The sequence below is a fragment of the Tachypleus tridentatus genome, chromosome 5, assembly GCF_004210375.1.
Source record: "Tachypleus tridentatus isolate NWPU-2018 chromosome 5, ASM421037v1, whole genome shotgun sequence".
Lineage (NCBI taxonomy): Eukaryota > Metazoa > Arthropoda > Merostomata > Xiphosura > Limulidae > Tachypleus > Tachypleus tridentatus.
The window spans coordinates 45,888,438-45,911,010 of record NC_134829.1 but is presented as its reverse complement, the minus strand read 5'-3'; the positions used below and the strand labels follow the sequence as shown (position 1 = coordinate 45,911,010).

At 35.3% G+C, this 22,573-nt stretch overlaps 1 protein-coding gene across 3 annotated transcripts in view; it reads right to left on the bottom strand.

Moving 5' to 3' along the window:
* LOC143251074 (uncharacterized) overlaps positions 1–22,573 on the bottom strand; it is a 95,370-nt gene that overhangs the window by 31,966 nt on the left and 40,831 nt on the right. For all 3 annotated transcript variants that reach the window (XR_013028482.1, XM_076502428.1, XM_076502427.1), the window contains exons 6-14: positions 20,806–21,905; positions 18,806–19,128; positions 17,834–18,089; positions 12,144–12,475; positions 9,493–9,617; positions 5,800–5,890; positions 4,520–4,645; positions 3,239–3,347; positions 1,881–2,179 (exon numbers count right to left, since the gene is read on the bottom strand). Coding sequence is in view for 2 of the 3 variants with exons in the window: in XM_076502428.1 (XP_076358543.1) it covers positions 1,881–2,179; positions 3,239–3,347; positions 4,520–4,645; positions 5,800–5,890; positions 9,493–9,617; positions 12,144–12,475; positions 17,834–18,089; positions 18,806–19,128; positions 20,806–21,905 (2,761 nt within the window). In the remaining variant the exon portion in view is untranslated. The remainder of the gene's footprint in view (positions 1–1,880; positions 2,180–3,238; positions 3,348–4,519; positions 4,646–5,799; positions 5,891–9,492; positions 9,618–12,143; positions 12,476–17,833; positions 18,090–18,805; positions 19,129–20,805; positions 21,906–22,573) is intronic.

Sequence of the window (22,573 nt, the reverse complement as noted above, 5' to 3'; positions counted from 1 at the left end):
TATTATTATTACCACTAGAGACATAAAATAGTATTATTATTACCACTAGAGACATAAAATAGTATTATTATTACCACTAGAGACATAAATAATTACCACTAGAGACATAAAATAGTATTATTATTACCACTAGAGACATAAAATAGTATTATTATTACCACTAGAGACATAAAATAGTATTATTATTACCACTAGAGACATAAAATAGTATTATTATTACCACTAGAGACATAAAATAGTATTATTCTATAATATTGTGTTACAGATTTCCTAGCAGTACCATGTACGTGTTGGTGTGTACACTTATAATACTTAATACTTATAAATAAAAATTACACAACCACGTATTATTAAAATTACTAAAGAAAGGAAGAGATTGAGTGATAATTTTCGATAGAAATCGAGGGTAGTTGATCATATAGACGTTGATTGGTAGTGATATACTGGATACTGTGAATTATCATGTACGTGTTGGTGTGTACACAAATCTTAATACTTATAAATAAAAAACTCAATAAAGAAAGGAAAAGGGTTGGGATCTATTTGTGATAATTGTATATGTGTATAACAGACGGAATACCCCCAAAGCTTTTGAGTGCTATAGTTGTAGATATTTTTAATTTAAAATTATACTATTTGTACTTTTGTACACGTGTATATCGTAATAAAAACGTATTTTTATGTTATATATGTATGTATATATATATATGTTATTGAGAAGAAAAAATGCTAATGGCTGGAAAAAACGAGACCAGTTCTATATAGGAGAACATGATATTGAATAGATATATTCGTATTATTAGCTTACACCTTACATTTACTAACTGTACATTTTCTTTATGGTACAGTCTAATTGAAAATCATTCGAAAGACACATAACGTCGTAGAAACAGACAGAATTAATTTTGTTGTTTCTTATTTTTCTTTTCTTTCTCTGATGCAACATCTAAACAAAATAACACCCAGAATTCGCCCTCTTTCATGCGTTTTCATTTTACTTGCTCACTTGAGTTCCTGGAGCTGCTATAATAAGATTTTATTGAAGTCCTAAATGTTTTTTCTGTTGGCGTAAGACGCTTTCTGCCTTTCTCTGTTGATGACGTATACATTATTCCTTACACTATCTCATTCAAAGGTTTTTGGCTTTGCTACTGTTGTCCTTCTCCTTGTTACAAGGTGTTTTATTTTCCATTACACCACGTCATTAGCATTCTTATTGGTTAAAGCACTCTGTCTTCAATTTCTAGTTGTTTCGTTCCCACTGGTATCTAACTCAAAACCTCTTCCAATGCAGGACTTATTCTCAGTTGATGATTTTACACATCATTTCTCCTACATCTTTATTCTTGCTGGTCATACTATTACGAAACTTGTTTTCTTGTATATCAATGTTTTCTGTGACGCTATCATTACTCGTTGCAATTATTCTACTTATTCGTTCTAGAACACCATTTCCTCAATTATTCTGGGGTCCGCGGCTCTCGGAATTAATTAATCTTTCTGCTTTATTTCTATTGGTCAGATATCATCCGTATTATCAGCGGAAGCTTCATAGCCACACAATCTGTTTACATCTGATAGTCCAAAGCAATATTTTGACAGCCTGACCATCTTTGCTTTATTGAGGAGTACAAGCCACAAACAAGCCAAAAATGTTCGTTATTCTCTATATAAATCACCTGGGCAGTTTGAAACGATTTGTAAGAACACACAAAGAGTATCTCAATAATTAGTTACAATTTCAATTACAATGCACAAAACATAACAACTTGGAATCGTGTAACGTCTAATTAATAGAAAGAAAATTTTTTTTTGTTGAAACCATAAAAGTATCCACAAAATATCACAACGCTTCAGTACTGTATTCTAACATAACCTACCCGGATAACCACCAGGAGAGTCTAAACGATCGAGATTGCTGGTCCGAGAGTTTTGGTTATACAACTGTGACGATGCTACATTTTCAGGATGGTTACGCTTCCACACACTTCTGGAACCATTATTTCTACTATAATAGCCTCGTTCTGGGGAGAGTCTTCCAAAGTCTCTAGGTCTCCCACTAGATCCACGCGGGTTGTGACCCTGGCCTGGACCAGAGTCATCGAAAGGTCTAAATCCACGATTTGGGGTATGTCGTTGCACGTGACTCACTCCTTGCGGTTTAATGACGTTTAGATCACTGCGAGAGAAAATGGTAATTGGGTTCATGTTAATATGTTACTCAAGATACTGTGGTTGCTCTAATAACTCCTGCCCTATGGAAATTTTAAACATGGGAACTTTTAGTTATAGATACGGTCACTAGGGTGATTTATGACCTAAAATGGAGTTGAAATTATTAAAAATTAAACCTCACTCGAGAAACTTCAACTTCTCATAAATATATTGTGTGAATATGTTCTCAAAACTACGACTGGAAATGATTTGAAAACTACGTTCATGACTCCACGTAATTAACATACACAAAGACACGTTGTCTCCGTTCCATACCTTCCTATTATAACAATAGGAACAATTGTCATATCACATATATGGGGAAAAATAAAAAAAAAACATATTGATAGTGTTTATACCACATTATTGTATATTTTACTGTCACTCTTTGATTGTTTCATATTACGAATATTATTTTGCTTGTTTGTTTTAAATTCGCACAAAGCTGGTGAAGGGATTTTTGCGCTAGCTGTCTCTAATTTTAAAGTAATATACTACTATTTCTGGAATTTATTGTTACAGTATAACACTCCATGGGTGAAAGTACAAGCATATCTGAGGATGAGGTTCGAACCCACAACCCTTAGACTGCAAGTCGAAGGCCCTAGCCACTACAAAACCATGAATAGTAGTCCTTAACTGTGGATATTACTTGCATATTTTTGTTTCGCTTATAACAACGCGTGTGCAGATAAAAGTGTTTCAATATAGCCGCTTTAGCCAGTTCGTAAAGAGTATGTGAAATTCCTGAAATACCTATCTGTGTGGTTTTACACGAGGCGAAACGGCAAAACAACACTTTTCTGATACACGCAAGTGTTATGCTAGACACTGCAGTAAGTTTTTAAAACACTATTGAAACTGAGACGTCTTAAACAAATACATGGAAAAATCTGGTATGTAGGGCAAAAAAAAAATAGAACCAAACGCTCATAAACGACAACAGTGAAACAGATTGCAAGATTAAACTTAATAATAACGACTGAATTAAAAATATATCAGTTCTGATTATTCTAAATATTACCTCCGTATAACCATTTCTACTTCATCTTCAGAAGACGCAATGATCCGTTTAACTTCTTCGAACGTTTTGCCATTTAAAGTAATTCCATTCCATTCCAGTACCTGATCACCTGCAGTATAGAAGAAAATATATATTTCACAAAACGTCCGACATAAAAAAAAGTGCATTGTTGCTTATGATGGTGCTACTTAAAGCTGATGTCGGAACAGCTTTCAATTTTATTGTATTATTATTTTTTAATGAAAAGAGTAAAGTTTTCTGAAAATCGCACGTTCAAATAAGTGTCTTTTATCCAAATAATCTGTATGTTAGATTGGATAGAAATACATATAACCAAAAATCTACCTTTAGTCACAAAATCGTAATAGTTGAAAGCGAAACTAATTTCTTGAGCAATATTATTAAACGTTGTATAATTGAAAATAAATAAACATAACCACAACGATATTGAAGCAAAAACTAGTTATATGTAAATGAAAACAAAAGGATAATTTATTTGAACTCTTATTTTTATGTTGTTTTCTTTTACTGATGTCAAAAGTATTAACATTATATTGCTGTGACTTTGATTCCCATATTAAACGTATTTAAAGACCTGTGGCGACCTCTTTCAATTCACTTAGTATCATTCTTGTTAATGTTAAGCCTTTCTGATTGTTATTTTTGTGCCCTTTTTCCAATTAAATGAAAGAAGAAAAATCACTTATATTTTGAGAATCGTTTCCTGACGACAACAGCGCCATCTTAAAAAGAACAAAACAAAATAATAATATCTTAACGGCATCTTTAAATTAAAAAATAAAAATAAAAAAACTGGAAAATTTCTGGGAACGGAAAAATTTTGTTGGAATTTATTCTAAAGCTATACAGATAACAAACTCCAGAAAAATGCTGGAAAAAATGTTGAAGTAATTGAAACTGCTAAACAAGAAAAAGGAGGCAAAAAAACCAAAAGCTATTGAAGTTAATACGAAATACCCCTACTCGAGTGATGCATTAGAAATTTAAATTGATGAATAAATGAAAGTGTTATGTTATAAACCATTCCTTTTTCACTTTTTCTCACATTTGATATGTTTAGAAAAGTAGAAAAAACAATCATAATTAACGAAAATTATAAATTTAAAAACGAAACTTTTGGGTTCTCGATTTTGTAGCTTTACGTCTTTCCATACAACAGTATCTTGTTAGGTAACAGTGAATAATGTTTTAACCACAGGGGCGTACAAAAGTAGGCATACATGTTAATGTTGCATTTTCTAGAATATTTTTTGTATCTACCTTCTGCAACCTCTCCCAAAGTACCAACCATGACGCTGGGATATATTTTAGCAATATATGCTCCCGTCATTCCGTTATTGTCAGGAATTTCTTTGCCACCAATAATTTCTAAACCAAATCCGTTTCCTGTAAAGAAAAACAATGAAAAAAGACAGGTTTATTTTAATTAAACTGCATTCAAAATAATAAATTATGCAGTAATAATAATGTATTATATTGGTTTGATTGTTAAAGCAAATCCATGTTGGACTATCTGTTACATCTACTAATCCGGGGGATTCAAACCCCGTATTTTAGTGTTGTAAGTTCTTAAATTTACCGTTGTCCCAACGATGGACAATTATATTTGTAAGTCTTACAATTATGTAAGTTTGTTTCATTCGTGTTTTTTGTTTGTTTAAAACAAGGCTACATTGAGCTAGCTACTGTGTCCACCTCGGGGAATCGAACCCCGGATTTTAGCGTTGTAGGTCCGTTAATTTACCGTTATCATGTCGAGAAGGGTGATGATTTATAATCCCCTTCCACAACAAGCACATTCGGTGATGGGTTTTGACCAGCAAATCGCATATTATTAGCCGAACACCCGAACCACCAATAAACAGCTTTGTTAAAGTAAGTTTTAGGCATAGTGTGTGCCAAGTAGAAAGAAGTTGAATGTTCTTGTCGGTGAAATACAAATAAACAGTTTTATTGACATAATTTTCGAACACAATCTCTCAAATACACCCAATAGTTAGGTACGTTTCTAACTCAAAACTCAAACTAACGTGGCAGGGTTTAGTTTAGAGAGAGAGAAATCAGAAGAGTTCTCTCTCCAACTGGGGTGTTCAGGAACTTTGTAGTTCCTCTTCGTCCCCTTTACATGAGAAATGTTTTAAAATATCCGTGGAATTTTTACTTTATTTTTAACATTTCAAAAAATGGAGTGGTGTATTTGTGAGTGAGAGGAAGGACGGGAGAACTGGACGAAAGCGGCGAAAGTGAAGTGAGCCAGACCTTGGCTCGAGGACGGAGTACACTGGCGGCTGGCGAATTGATTTTTGAAATTTACTGTGATTGATTAGATACCCTTGACTGGGTAAACGGATAAACGTTTCTAACTATTTGAGTTTGTGTTTATATATACGTGTATATCTGTTATTATTTCATTTTTTAAGTCTTTTCAGAATGGTCTATCAGACGTTTGTCCAGGTTAGTAATCCTCAGAAGAGCTTTAGCAATATTGTTAACAAAATGTCTGAATTATTGTCTTTTTATTTGGTCAAATATTATCTTACCCTTTACAAACCGATCCTTCGGATCTCGAGTCAACAGGATTCTTTTAACTGGAAAATCGTATTGGTGTCGCCTTCGAGGTGAGCTTCTCTCCTGAACCATTGAATATTGAATAATCTATTTATTTTACATATTAATATCGCATAAACGAGTAATCTCAAATATTAAACACCACGCAAGTTATGAAGTTCTGAACCCCAAGGTGAAAAAAATGGAAATTGTTATCTTGTGCGTAAGATATAAGTAAATACATAAATTGTACGACAGATATGTCTAATTTTAGAAACTATCTTATCGATAACAATTAGCTGGTGAGTCCATAAGGATTATTTCATAACTAAAAATTAGTTAATGTGTTTGTTTCATAAATGAAAATTAGTTAGCGTGTTTGTTTCATAAATGAAAATTAGTTAGCGTGTTTGTTTCATAAATGAAAATTAATTAGCGTGTTTGTTTCATAAATGAAAATTAGTTAGCGTGTTTGTTTCATAAATGAAAATTAGTTAGCGTGTTTGTTTCATAAATGAAAATTAGTTAGCGTGTTTGTTACATAAATAAAAATTAGTTAGCGTGTTTGTTTCATAAATGAAAATTAGTTAGCGTGTTTGTTTCATAAATGAAAATTAATTAGCGTGTTTGTTTCATAAATGAAAATTAGTTAACGTGTTTGTTTCATAAATGAAAATTAGTTAACGTGTTTGTTTCATAAATGAAAATTAGTTAGTGTGTTTGTTTCATAAATGAAAATTAATTAGAGTGTTTGTTTCATTAATGAAAATTAGTTAGCGTGTTTGTTTCATAAATGAAAATTAGTTAGCGTGTTTGTTTCATAAATGAAAATTAATTAGCGTGTTTGTTTCATAAATGAAAATTAGTTAGCGTGTTTGTTTCATAAATGAAAATTAATTAGCGTGTTTGTTTCATAAATGAAAATTAGTTAGCGTGTTTGTTTCATAAATGAAAATTAATTAGCGTGTTTGTTTCATAAATGAAAATTAGTTAGCGTGTTTGTTTCATAAATGAAAATTAATTAGCGTGTTTGTTTCATAAATGAAAATTAGTTAACGTGTTTGTTTCATAAATGAAAATTAGTTAGTGTGTTTGTTTCATAAATGAAAATTAGTTAACGTGTTTGTTTCATAAATGAAAATTAGTTAGCGTGTTTGTTTCATAAATGAAAATTAGTTAGTGTTTGTTTCATAAATGAAAATTAGTTAATGTGTTTGTTTCATAAATGAAAATTAGTTAGCGTGTTTGTTTCATAAATAAAAATTTGTTAGCGTGTTTGTTTCATAAATGAAAATTAGTTAGCGTGTTTGTTTCATAAATAAAAATTTGTTAGCGTGTTTGTTTCATAAATGAAAATTAATTAGAGTGTTTGTTTCATAAATGAAAATTAGTTAGCGTGTTTGTTTCATAAACGAAAATTAATTAGAGTGTTTGTTTCATAAATGAAAATTAATTAGTGTTTGTTTCATAAATGAAAATTAGTTAGTGTGTTTGTTTCATAAATGAAAATTAGTTAGTGTGTTTGTTTCATAAATAAAAATTAGTTAGTGTGTTTGTTTCATAAATAAAAATTAGTTAGTGTGTTTGTTTCATAATTTCGTTTCAGTTTCATAACAGTTACTGAACCGTCAATTTGAAGGTTGAAGGTGTTCGGTACGAACACCTAGAAGTCACATTGTTATTACTGCAAGAAGAATATTACACGTTTTTAATGATAACTTTATATTAAAATGGATCCTTCGTGAATCACAACGTAAAGGTTTACTTGGGCCATATTGTCAAGGTTTTGGTATCAAATTTTTACCTTCAGTAATTACTTAAACAGTATCTCGTACGTACGAGATGAAAACTTCCAAATGTTTGTTTTTCACTTTTCGGTTCAGAACTTCTGTATTTACCTGACATTTTAAGCAGTAACTGAATTCTAGATAGTTTGGTATCAGCATTTCAAACATTGTACTCAACGACACATAAATAGGAGAGACACAAGTCTTGTATCTCAGAATGTCTGGTATGGGTATTAACACTTTTATTGATAAGGAGAGAACAACGTTTCGACCTTCCTAGGTCACCTTCAGGTTAAGAGAGAGAAAATTTGAATGTGACCGTTGGCGAACACATGTCTTAGGGACGAGAGTATAAACGGGTACGGGATTATAGGGGGCGTTGCAGGTGGATGTTAGGTTATCAATTAGTACAGGTATAAAGATGTTCCTTTATATTGGTTTAATTTTGGTTTTAGTTGCTGTATAAGTAGGGCTTCTTTGATTTTGCGTTTGTTTTTATTTTTTTCCCTACTTAATATCTGGGTGTTTTCTATGGTTATGTTGTGTTTATTTTATTTGCAGTGTTCAAAAACGTGTGAAAGTGTTGTTTGTGTTATTTGAATCTAGTTTCCATTTTTCTGCTTATTTCTCCACTATAGAAGTCGTGGCAGTTGTTGTATTGTATTTTATAAATTATGTTGTAATTTTTACATAGTATGGACTTCCGTTTGCTACCTGGTTTTTGAAAAAATTTGGTGTTAACTGGAATGTCATATTTTGTTATTAGTTTTTGCCAAATGTTTGTTATGTTTCTGCTGATGTTCCTAAGACATGTGTCCGTGAACGGTCACATTCAAACTCTCTCTTTTTTAATCTGAAGATGATCTAGGAAGATCGAAACGCTGTTCTCTCCTTATCAGTAAAAGTGTTAATACCCATACCAGCCGTTATGAGATACATTTTTATTTTAAGTTTATCGTCATTAAGAGAAACAATTCTTGTTATGGATTCGTAGACATTTATGTATTTAAATGAAATGAGTAATAAAAACTAGAGTTTTAACGTGAGTTCTCATATTTGTATTAAATTATTTACCAAAACTATCATCACCACTACTGTTTTAGTTTTTAGTGTTTTTTGTTTTGTTTTAATTAACGTAGAAACTTTCGGCTCAATTACGTAAACCTTCTATTGGTGTAAAACGTTTAACAAACAACAGAACCCTGCAGAAAAATTCGGGGTGACAGCCCGAATAAATTACCAAAAATAGTTTTGTTTTAAAAGCTCAGAAGTCATGCTTTAATTTTTGATGTAACTTCCACATTAAATTCTTGGAATATAAATTATGAGCGAAAATTCACATTCATGAACATTCAATGTGTAATCAACCTTTATTCATCATAATATAATCATTAGGAAACAAACGAATAAGACTGTAACTTTCGCTCGCTGTTGCTACTAAACGTACGCCATCTTTAATCCAGGAGTTATTTTAGACCCCCTATCGATACATAGGTCTTTATTCACATCTTGTAAAATCTCATGGCCCCAGGGAGTCGATAGCGACCATTTTGGGAAACTCTGCTTTAAATGAACGTAGATAATAATTACTTTTTTTTTTAAAAAGTGAAATAAGACATTTTACAACAGTCATTGGATTACGTATATATATTTTATATGTATTTCTATATATACATACACGATATAATGAGGCCTTTTTCTACCGTAAATATGTATTAGAATTCAGCAAAACATGAAGACATTGACATAGACCATTAATATGGAAATAAACAAATATATAAATAATCAAATATAATATAAAACCACATCTAGTAAACTGTATCTATAGAATGAAAAAAGACAACTCATGCACAAGAAGTGAAACCAATTTTCATACACTGAACTTGCGTACGTTCTTACTTGAACTATGCTCTCTCGAGTTCTTACTTGAACTTTGCTCTCTGGATATTCTTCTCTTGTTAGCCCTTCTCTGAGATGACCTCTGGACCGGTCAGAATGACTAAACTCTCTCTGTGATGGGTGAGCTGAAAAGCAACGTATTGATCACTACCACAGACGCTGCCTTCACATCTCTTTTCGCGTGTTACATTTACAAATAATTCTGTGATTGTTTCCTGCAGGTAGATACTTATTTGGTCCCTTATGTCTTTCTTACATTTTTTTTCTCGCGTAATCAGTTTAACATGTTTTTTTATTTGTGTAGTTATTACTATGTTAATGTTTTACTTCACTGCAGCGAAACTAGATTACTCTTTCTGATGAATGCCATGAACACAAAATCATCGAACACGAAATCGATGTTAGTAAGTTTTTCAAATCTAATTTTTGCTCTTCACAGAACGTTTTATTTAAACACCTGAATAAAGGAAACTGAATCATAAGCAATCTTATGCATGATGTACATATTATAATAATATTTGTTATAGGTTTGTTTCTTTGTTATAAATTTCGAACAAAGCTACACGAGGGCTACCTGCGATAGCCATTCCTAATTTAAGCAGTGTAACACTAGAAGGAAGGCAGCTAGTCATTACCACCCACCGCCAACTCTTGGGCTACTAGTTTACCAACGAATTGTGGGGTTGACCGTCACATTATAACGCCCCCACGGCTGAAAGGGCAAACATATTTGGTGTCACGGGGATGCGAACCCGCGACCCACAGATTACGAGTCGCGCGCCTTAACCCACCTGGCCATGCCGGGCCAGGAATAATGTCTCAGAATACACACAGACACACGTCAGTATGTATAATACACTAAAGATTTGTTATGGGGCCCAAATCTGGCGTTGTGATTGATATATCGGAACCGGACTAGTAATTACCAAGGAATAATGGGATTGATCATTACATATAAATGTCCCAACAGCTGAAAGGTCGAGCATGTTTGGTGCCCGGGAATTCGAAATCGCAACCCTCAGATGACGTGTTGAACGTCCTAACAACCTGGTCATGCGGGGTCATTTGTCATATGAAACATCGTATGACATGTGAAATCGCATATTCAACTCAGTTTATTTCGAATTATAAGCATATTTTTGTGAAGTAATTGTTGAAGTTAGCTTATTTTTACGTAGACAACTGACTCTTGTGAATTTATTTTAACAACACAGATTCAACGTGTTTACAAGGTTACCAAAATATTGATGTGTGAAAAACTACAGGAAATGCAAGTAGACATCACCGCCCACCGCCAATTCTCGAGTTACTCTTTTGCCAACGAATAGTGGGATTGACCGTCACATATAACGCTACCGTGGCTGAAGAGGCGAATACATTTGTTGAGACGGAGATTCGAACCCACGACCCTCAGATTGCGAGTCAAGAGCTCTAATCACCTGGCCATACAACTATTGTATAAGCAGACAACACTTTTTTTTTCAAATCTGAAAGATATTCAAAATACTTTTAATGACTCCAATGTCTATCATACTGTATTAAAAACATATCAATACTGAACATTAGAACATTTAAAACAAAGATATGAAATACCGCATAATAAACACCGTAGATAGTCTACAAGGGTGAATATAAATAGCTTCTGAGCGCAAGGTATGATATAACAATAGTTATAAGCTGTTGTCACTGAGAGGTTTTAACCCTAACCCATGTTGGAGCTTTACTTCTGACAGTACATTTGTAATGGGTATAGAAGACAGAAAACTTACATACGCCACTTTTAACAACTGACTGGTTATATTCAAAAATACTTTAAGAATTAAATAGTTTATTAAGATCACGTGAACAATTAACTAGTTATACCTAAGAATACGTTAACACTTAACTAGTACATCCAATAATACTTTAACAATAAATTAGATATATTCAAGAATACTTACAGCGACGACCAACAATAGGAGCACTACCTAGATCTTCTAAGAGTTTAACAATTAATTAGATATATCCAAGAATACTTACAGCGAGGTCCAACAATAGGAGCACTACCTAGATATTATAAGAGTTTAACAATTAATTAGTTATATCCAAGAATACTTACAGCGAGGTCCAACAATAGGAGCACTACCTAGATATCATAAGAGTTTAGCAATTAATTAGTTATATCCAAGAATACTTACAGCGAGGTCCAACAATAGGAGCACTACCTAGATATTATAAGAGTTTAGCAATTAATTAGTTATATCCAAGAATACTTACAGCGAGGACCAACAATCGGAGCACTACCTAGATTTTCTAAGAGTTTAACAGTTAATTGGATATGTCCAAGAATACTTACAGCGAGGTCCAACAATAGGAGCACTACCTAGATATTCTAAGAGTTTAACAATTAATTAGATATATCCAAGAATACTTACAGCGAGGACCAACAATAGGAGCACTACCTAGATCTTCTAAGAGTTTAACAGTTAATTAGATATATCCAAGAATACTTACAGCGAGGTCCAACAATAGGAGCACTACCTAGATATTCTAAGAGTTTAACAATTAATTAGATATATCCAAGAATACTTACAGCGAGGTCCAACAATAGGAGCACTACCTAGATCTTCTAAGAGTTTTACAATTAATTAGATATATCCAATAATACTTACAGCGAGGTCCAACAATAGGAGCACTACCTAGATCTTCTAAGAGTTTACGAGAACGAGAAGGCATGTCGGGAAGAATTGGCATGGCTGGAGTATATTCGGGCATATCTGGTGGAGTTTCTGAGTCTGGTGTTGCGGGCGAAAAGTCCAGAAAAGAGTCAATTGGAAGGCGGTTATGACGGTGTATTTTGGAGGGCGTATTTCCATTTGTTGGAAATGTTAAAGCGATTCTAGCTATACTATTATCCTCTTCTGTATTTTCAGGAAATCGGGCTGAGGGACTTGTAGGTTCGCTGCCATACCAGAGCACTTCTGGCTTTCGGACGTAACCATGTCTGATAATTACAAAATCATTTTAACTAATACGTTCATAGAACTTGGTTTTGAATATTGCGCAAAGCTACTCGAATATTATCTGTGCTGGTCGACCCTAAGTTAGAAATGATACACTGTGTTTAAGACGGTCAGTCAATACCAACAACTCTTTACCAACGAATAATACATACTCATACAACGTTTTAGCAAAATGAAGTGATAACAGTCTAGTGCAAGATGTAAACTGAAGTTAAAAACTAAACAAACACAAAATATAAAATATATTAACATTTGCTAATATATTAAGGAACAAATAAATAATCAAAATGTATCATTTTTTTATCGTAGAAATAATTTGATTGTGTTTGTAACTGATTTACTATTATACATTTCTTAACATGTTAAACAATCATAAATACGTCTGAACACAAACCAAGCTCAAACAAAATAAAATATAAACAAAACTACGGAGTAGTTTGTGTACTGCTGGATTATCTCTTTCAGCTCACTTGGCAGACTACTTCAGGTCTTTCTCACCTCTTTAACTAATGTGGTTAACTACTTCTGGTTTCATACCACCTCTTTATCTCATTTGGTAAACTACCCCGGGTTTAATCCCACTTCTTTAGATCATTTGGTACACAACTCTGGGTTTAATCCCACTTCTTTAGGTCATTTGGTAAACTACCCCGGGTTTAATCCCACTTCTTTAGATCATTTGGTACACTACTCTGGGTTTAATCCCACTTCTTTAGCCCATTTATTACACTACCACTGGTTTAATCCCAGCTCTTTAGATCATTTGGTAAACTACCCTGGGTTTAATCCCACTTCTTTAGCCCATTTATTACACTACCACTGGTTTAATCCCAGCTCTTTAGATCATTTGGTAAACTACCCTGGGTTTAATCCTACTTCTTTAGCCCATTTAGTACACTACCCCGGCTTTAATCCCACATATTCAGCCCATTTGGTAAACTACCCCGGGTATAATCCCACTTTTTTAGCCCATTTAGTACACTACCCCGGGTTTAATCCCACTTCTTTAGATCATTTGGTACACTACTCTGGGTTTAATCCAACTTCTTTAGATCATTTGGTAAACTACCCTGGGCTTAATCCTACTTCTTTAGCCAATTTAGTACACTACCCCGGCTTTAATCCCACCTATTTAGCCCATTTTTTAACTACCCCGGGTATAATCCCACTTTTTTAGCCCATTTAGTACAGTACCCCGGATTTAATCCCACTTCTTTAGCCCAGTTAGTACACTACCCCGGGTTTAATCCCACTTCTTTAGATCACTTGGTACACTACTCTGGGTTTAATCCAACTTCTTTAGATCATTTGGTACACTACTCTGGATTTAATCCCACTTCTTTAGATCATTTGGTACACTACTCTGGGTTTAATCCAACTTCTTTAGATCATTTGGTACACTACCCCGGGTATAATCCCACTTTTTTAGCCCATTTAGTACAGTACCCCGGTTTTAATCCCACTTCTTTAGCCCATTTAGTACACTACCCCGGGTTTAATCCCAGCTCTTTAGATCACTTAGTACATTACCATGGTTTAATCCCACTTCTTTAGCCCATTTATTACACTACTACTGGTTTAATCCCAGCTCTTTAGATCATTTGGTAAACTACCCTGGGTTTAATCCCAGCTCTTTAGATCACTTAGCACACTACCATGGTTTAATCCCAGCTCTTTAGATCACTTAGTACACTACCATGGTTTAATCCTACTTCTTTATCCCATTTAGTACACTACCCCGGGTTTAATCCCAGCTCTTTAGATCATTTAGTACACTATCCCGGGTTTAATTCCAGCTCTTTAGATCATTTAGTACACTACCCCGGGTTTAATCCCAGCTCTTTAGATCACTTAGTACACTACCATGGTTTAATCCCACTTCTTTAGCCCATTTATTACACTACTACTGGTTTAATCCCAGCTCTTTAGATCACTTAGCACACTACCATGGTTTAATCCCAGCTCTTTAGATCACTTAGCACACTACCATGGTTTAATCCCAGCTCTTTAGATCACTTAGTACACTACCATGGTTTAATCCTACTTCTTTATCCCATTTAGTACACTACCCCGGGTTTAATCCCAGCTCTTTAGATCATTTAGTACACTATCCCGGGTTTAATTCCAGCTCTTTAGATCATTTAGTACACTACCATGGTTTAATCCCACTTCTTTAGCCCATTTATTACACTACTACTGGTTTAATCCCAGCTCTTTAGATCATTTGGTAAACTACCCTGGGTTTAATCCCAGCTCTTTAGATCACTTAGCACACTACCATGGTTTAATCCCAGCTCTTTAGATCACTTAGTACACTACCATGGTTTAATCCTACTTCTTTATCCCATTTAGTACACTACCCCGGGTTTAATCCCAGCTCTTTAGATCATTTAGTACACTATCCCGGGTTTAATTCCAGCTCTTTAGATCATTTAGTACACTACCCCGGGTTTAATCCCAGCTCTTTAGATCATTTAGTACACTACCCCGGGTTTAATCCCAGCTCTTTAGATCACTTAGTACACTACCATGGTTTAATCCCACTTCTTTAGCCCATTTAGTACACTACCCCGGGTTTAATTCCAGCTCTTTAGATCACTTAGTACACTACCCCTGGTTTAATCCCAGCTCTTTAGACCATTTAGTACACTATCCCGGGTTTAATCCCAGCTCTTTAGATCATTTAGTACACTACTCCAGGTTTAATCCCAGCTCTTTAGATCATTTGGTACACAACTCTGGGTTTAATCCCACTTCTTTAGGTCATTTGGTAAACTACCCCGGGTTTAATCCCACTTCTTTAGATCATTTGGTACACTACCCCGGGTTTAATCCTACTTGCGAGTAATGCAAAAATAAAAATTCCGCAGTGTTTATACAAGGGTCAAGTACGTTATATTAAAACGATTTTCGAATGTCACTACATCGTCACAGTTCGTATCACCACATGCGGTCCCGATCTCTTTCACGATCACCCTTCTTGAAAATAACTCCGCAGTGTAAACACCATTATAGATGGCTTCGTCATAAAGCTCTCATGTTCAAAGTTCCCCACTCCTCCCTGGTCTTTCCATAATACATTTAATGTACAAGAATGACAGTTTTCCAAATTCAGAAGTTAAATCTCCAGAAATGCACAGGCGTTACATCTGGCTGCATGACCGGCATGTCTTTATATGAAACAGAATAAATACTTCGTGCCATTCTTTACCTGTTTGAGGTTTACGAAAACTGAACTGGTACGTCGTGTTGCTCTTCGAAATGAAAATTCTTTTTTATTTTGTTGTGTACTGTTTCCTGTGCCTCGTTGGTAGCTTTTGCCACTGATTTTTGCGTTCTTCGATTTACAACTTTTACAAAACGCTCATTTTGCTTTTCTATGTACGACTTATTTCATGTCACTTCCTGAATGGTCTTGATATCTCAAGTTGATCCACATTTCTTTAATTTTTCAATGTCTATTTGTTTATTTGAAATTAAGCACAGATACGCAATGCTCTGCTCACCACTGGTATCGAAACCAGGTCTCTTGCGTTGTAAGTCCACAGACATCCTGCAGTGCCACTCGGTTTTTTTTCCAATGTCATTAAGTGTGAAGGATATTCCAGATTTGTAACATTAAATATCAGGTTTCAACAAATCTTTATGACTTGAGCTTATGAATATTTTGCGTCGGAAAGAACTGTTACATATACATCCCAAAACCAAGAAGTAGTTGTTATACGTTTTGGTCCACCACGACTTTACACCACTGCAACTGTTACATGTATTAAAATTCGCACTCTCAATCCTGTATAACTATGAAATACATATATTTGAAATAGAAGAAACGAGCTGAGTAGTTATATGTAATTAACATACAGTCACATTTGTCTACTAGTTATACAATACTACTAGCGTATAGCCCTTCAAAATTTACAGGGCAAGTACTACTACCCCGTCCTCATGTTTCGGGGCTAACTGAAAAAAATAAATTTTGCGAAATCTGGCTAGACCAACAAAGAGACAAAAATTGTAGTCTAGGTAGTCAAACGTCGGTAAAATGTTTTGACATCCAATCAAAATTAAGGAAACAAATTAAGGTCATTCATAAAATAAATTCGTGGCATATTTATAGAATATATATATTGGTAAAAAGCAGTTGTATTAACACCTTTTAATAAAGTGTATAGACAAAGAATGTGTGCTTTTCTTATAGCAAAGCCACAGCGGGCTATCTGCTCAGCCCATCGAGGGGAATCGAACCCCTGATTTTAGCGTTGTAAATCCGGAGACATACCGCTGTACTAGCGTGGGGCATAGACAAAGAAACTGAAAGATATTTGTTGATTTTTAAAGTTTGTTTTTGAAATTTGCAAAAAGCTACTCGAGGGCTATCTGTGCTAGCCGTCCCCAATTTAGCAGTGTAAGACTAGAGGAAAGGCAGCTGGTCATCACCACCCACCGCCAACTCTTGGGCTACTCTTTTAGCAACGAATAGTGAGATTGACCGTCACATTATAACGCCCTCACGGCTGAAAGGGCGAGCATATTTGGCGCGACGGGAATGCGAACCCGCGACCCTCAGATTACGAGTCGCACGCCTTAACACGCTTGGCCATGCCGGGCCTAATTTTTAAATTAGAGTTTTCTTTCAACAAAGAGGTTTTTAATTAGAAAATAATGATATAACATTACATAGCTATATTCGAAAATTATTTATAATTAAAAGTGAATCGATATTTTCAATCCCTTCCCCTACACCCCTCTTGCACCCCCCGTCATTAAAATAGTAAGGGAAGAGTAATCAAATTATTCTGTCTGAATAAATACATTTTGGCTTTCATGGATCCTCCTATTTCGAAACCACCGCTAGTATGGCAGTAAGTCTACGGATTTACAACACTAAAATGAAGGGTTCGATTCCCCTCGGTGGGCTCAGCAGATAGCCCGATGTGGCTTGGCAGTAAGAAAACACATACCTATTTCGAGACATCAAGCGTGACGTAATACACAGTGGCTTTTATAATGGTTCGATAAGACAAGCACATCACAGTATTATATAATCAACATACAATCACACTTCTACTGTTCGATAGTAAAAACCTATGATTACAGTTTTGTATGAAGAAAAAGGGATTTCGTATTAAAAGATTATTTTGATGAACCTGGAGATAAAGGGTGTTGAGTATAACTGGATAATGTAATTATACATAATTAATTTTGATGAACCTGGAGATAAAGGGTGTTGAGTATAACTGGATAATGTAATTATACATAATTAATTTTGATGAACTTGGAGATAAAGGGTGTTGAGTATAACTGGATAATGTAATTATACATAATTAATTTACATGTACCTGGAGAGAGATGGAGTGGAGTAGCTAGTTGGGACTGCAACATGGCTATAACTTACTGATCCTGAAGCCCCCATATCATATTTCGTCCAAGACGACGGTCCTCCACGATAGAGCATGTCATACGAATGAAAAGTACTCGACGGAGGAAATCCTAATCTACCTTGTGCATCCCTCAGTCTTCGTCTAGGAGACATCAACATTTCTCCTTGATGCGAGGTGAGATAGTAATCTCTAGCTCCGACTTCGCTACGATAACCTGGAACAAATAATTTACATTATGGACATAGGACTCTATAAAGATGTATAAATAGTAACATGAAGTTGAAAAGTGTAATTAAGTAAGTTACTGTGCATACAAGTAACGTATGATTTAGCTTGGTTTGTTTTGAATTTCGCGTAAAGCTACACGAAGGCTATCTGCGCTAGCCGCCCGTAACTTAGCAGTGTAAGACTAGAGAGTTGGTTTGTTGGTTTTTTGAATTTCGCACAAAGCTACTCGAGGGCTATCTGTGCTAGCCTTCCCTAATTTAGCAGTGTAAGACTAGAGGGAAGGCAGATAGCCATCACCGACCACTGCTAATTCTTGGACTACTCTTTTACCAATGATTGATCGTCACATTATAACGCCCTAACAGCTGAAAGGGCGAGAATATTTGATTTGTTTGTTTTGGAGTTCTAACAAAGCTGCACGAGGACTATCGGTGCTAGCAGTCCCTAATTTAGCAGTGTAAGACTAGAACGAAAGAAAACAGTCATCGCCACCCACTGCCAACTCTCGGGTTACTCTTTTACCAACGAATAGTGGAATTGATCGTCACATTATAACACCCAGACGGCTGAAAGGGTGAGCATGTTCGGTGTGACGGAGATTCGAACCCGCGACCCTCAGATTACGAGTCGAGTGCCTTAACCACCTGGCCATGCCTAGCAACAACGTATGATTAAGCACAAAATATTCGTACAATATCTCACCAATCTGCTCATAAGACTCTCTTTTACGTGCGAGTTTTCTAAGTTCTTTGCGCAACCTGCCGGTATCTTCTGTGTGAGCATTTCCTCTTCCTGTTTGACCTTTAATTTTAGTAATTTCATCCCGGGTCAGTAAATCATCTTCATCTTCTGAGCCGTAAGGAGAAGGGTGCCACGACCTGGGTTTTCGAACCATTGGTTCTCTTCTCTTACGCCTCTCATCCAAGAAGGACTGGTATCCTCTCATCAGCTCTTGCGAATCCCAGTCGGTACCTGTATCCAAGAAGGATTCTCCGAGACCCGTACTGTACCTTGTATGCCTACCACTAGTACGGAGAAGGAAATCAGAAAGAAAAGAATCACTACCACAACCATTACGATATTCGAGGTTTAACAATCAATTTTAACACAGTTAATGACAAGGACAAACATATGGATAGATCATAGAAACAACACATGGATAGATCATAGAAACAACATATGGATAGATCATAGAAACAACATATGGATAGATCATAGAAACAACATATGGATAGATCATAGAAACAACATATGGATAGATCATAGAAACAACATATCGATAGATCATAGAAACAACATATCGATAGATCATAGAAACAACATGTGGATAGATCATAGAAACAACATATCGATAGATCATATAAACAACATGTCGATAGATCATACATACAAGACAAGTTGAAAAACACGTTCTACTTTCTGAGAAGCCGTTAAACTGTTTTGTGGTATGAGTGTCGATACATTTAACACAAAGGACGGTTGTTATGTTCACGGGTTGCCTCCTACTGTTAGGTATCCTTACATCTGTGCTCTGTGGTGATAACGGTACTGAGAAATCGAATTTTAATTGTTCGTTCGAATGAAAAACCACAGAAGAAAGTAAGTAAAACCAAAGCAAAAGTCATTAGGAAAGACTTCGGTTAATACGAGTTACTGACTTAAGTCTATTCTGCGAGACAGATTTGGCATCGTTTTTGTTTCGTTGGAGAGTTAGATCTGGTAAGTAAAATGATAGGAACCATGTTCTCTTTTTGCAAACAACAGCTAATAATTCGTGAATAGTTTTTTCACAACGGAAGCGTATTTATAAGTGATGTGAGAGCAAATTCATTATTTTCTGAACTCTGCATTAAAGTTTTATATTTCAGGATTTTAAAAGATTCATTTCTGTTACAAACACAATTTTACAAATATTGTGTGCGTGCTAACAAATTATCAAAATACAGTTGAACTTGTCCACCTCGCTGAACTGTTGTGTGCTAACCAATTATCGACATACAGTAGACCTTGTCCACTTTACTTGTTTGTTACTAAGTACAAAGCTACACAAAGGGCTATTTGTGGTCTGCCTGCCACGGGTATCAAAACTCGGTTTCTAGTAGTATAAGTCCACAACATAGCACTGTGCTAGTTGGGAACTTATCTAATAGAAAATTACAGATATCATGTGATAGTCAACTGTCAATAAACAGTCGTACCTGTCCACAGAAGGACCGCAACAGTAGAACGTTTACGTGTCAACCAGTTATCAATCGATGTACAGCCTCACCTGTCTACCTGAGAAGTATGTCTGTAACTATAGCTACGTATGTGCAATAATTAGATTTTTTTTCCTTGTTAAGTGTAAACCTACACAAGAGTGTATCTGTGCTGCTTTTATCACGGTGTTCGAAATGTGGCTTTTAGCGTTATAAGCCTTCAGATTTAAACACTGAACCACTGTTGAAGGGCAGTCGGACTGTAGATACAGAACTAATATTGCAGAGGTTGTGTTTTATATATATAATACAATTGTTAAGGCTACGTGCAGAAAAAGGCCACAGAAACAGCTGCGAAACAAGTCAGATTTGGTTTATAAATGGTTTAAAATATTTTTTGGCTTTTGTTTATTTCTGAAATTAAATATTCCACTTTTTTTCCCTACAGACTATTAACCTATGAATTTCAATTAAAGCTCTATTTTTACTATTTTTCAAACTTACCTTATTCGTCCTCTTTTATGGTTGCTAAATAGAGTTCTTTGATCTCTGATGTTATCAAAATAACCAATTTCTCTCAGGCGAAAAGAAGTCAGGTCTCTAATGTCTTCTATCGGGCTGTCTTGCCAGTAACCGCTTCGTTGGAGATGATGGCTAATTAAGCCTCTGTCTAATGTTTCTGTGTACCAGGATGGGCCAGATCCATCATCTGGTAAATCCCGCCCGCGAGAAGACTCAAATGTCTTAGAGTGTACCATAACTGGAATCTCGTCACGAAACGATGTATAACGTGATAAGTTATCAGAAGAATCTAGATATTCCTTAGTATTAAACATATCTTTCATTTCCATAACGTATTCTTGGGGGTTCTGAAGAAATACGGTTTTCTCTCTATCCTGAGGTGATGTCTGGGCAGATGTAGAAATTGTTCTCACTGCGCCTGAACGAATGATGTTACTTCCATACGTTTCGCCCAGATTGGAGGGCGTTACTAACAGAGACGCAATATCGGTTTCACTTTTATGACGCAATCCTAGTTCCTGGCTCTTTTCTTTCAGATCTGCAAGCCTTCTTCTTTCTTCTGTCACCGTCTTTAGTTCCTCACGTAGTTGCTGTTTTAAGTTGTACATGTATGAAGGAACAGATGCTTGAGACACATCGAGATCGGATGGCTGGCTCAACTGTTGAGTTGGTGTTTTGGTTGCAGTCGGCGTATCTGTTGTCATCGTCGAGCAAGGAAAGTAGGAAGCAGTTGTCTTTGGTAAGTAATATCCAGATACTGGATCAGACAGTTGGTTGATGTAGGCTTCTGTGTGTGTTGGAAGGTAGGCAGGAGTACCTGTTCTCGTGATGTTATAATCCAATGTTTTCGGTATACGTTCTTCTACAGATGACGGTCGACCGGATAACGTTTTAAGTTGAGGTCTTTCTTGAATCATAAGTGGACTGCTACCAACAGATAAGTTTCTTCTCCGATCCTTCCGATGACGGACTTTTGCGATGGAAGACACTTCTTGATTTGGTGGTGGATGTGGAAGCTGTCGTCGAAGTTTGGCTGATGTCGAACTTCCTGTTTCACTTTGTGTGTCAGATGAATCTCCAGCCTAAAGGAAAAAGCTAGTTTCACTCGACTGAAACATTAATAATATGGAAATATCGTGATCAGATATACAGTGAAAACATTTTATTTTTCGCAATTAAACCTGCGACATTTTTAGCCCATAGGAGCAGCCATCCTTAGTCAATGTATGGTTAACATGATTTACAGATCTAAACCCTATATTCGCTAAAAGGTCTGGAAACATTTTGCCAGTACTTGGAATAGAAAATTTTAGGAACCATTGAGCTAGTGGTCAGCAGATCACCTGCGGATAAGAAAGTCGAAGTTTGAGTCATCAAAATGCTACTGAGTAAGTTAAACTACTTTCAGCAATAGGGAAGTTATAAAAGTGACAATCAGTTACACATTTTGGTTAAGGATAGCCGTTTATGTCGGCATTAATTTCTCAATGATTTTTTTCCCTCTGAATTAGAAACGGTTATGTCTGAGTATTGATGCCTTTGCTATGTCCCGGTCTTTTAGGCCTTATGGCTCGTGAGGTTTCATTCTGGTTAAAAATACCAACTAATAGATATAATTTAATCTTTACAAAAGTTCTTTCAGCTTAATAAGCCTTATTCGATTACATTTATTAACAAATTTGTACGAAGTTTGCTTCAACATGTAAGACATCAGATTACTTGTATATTGAAATAATATACAGAATTTAGG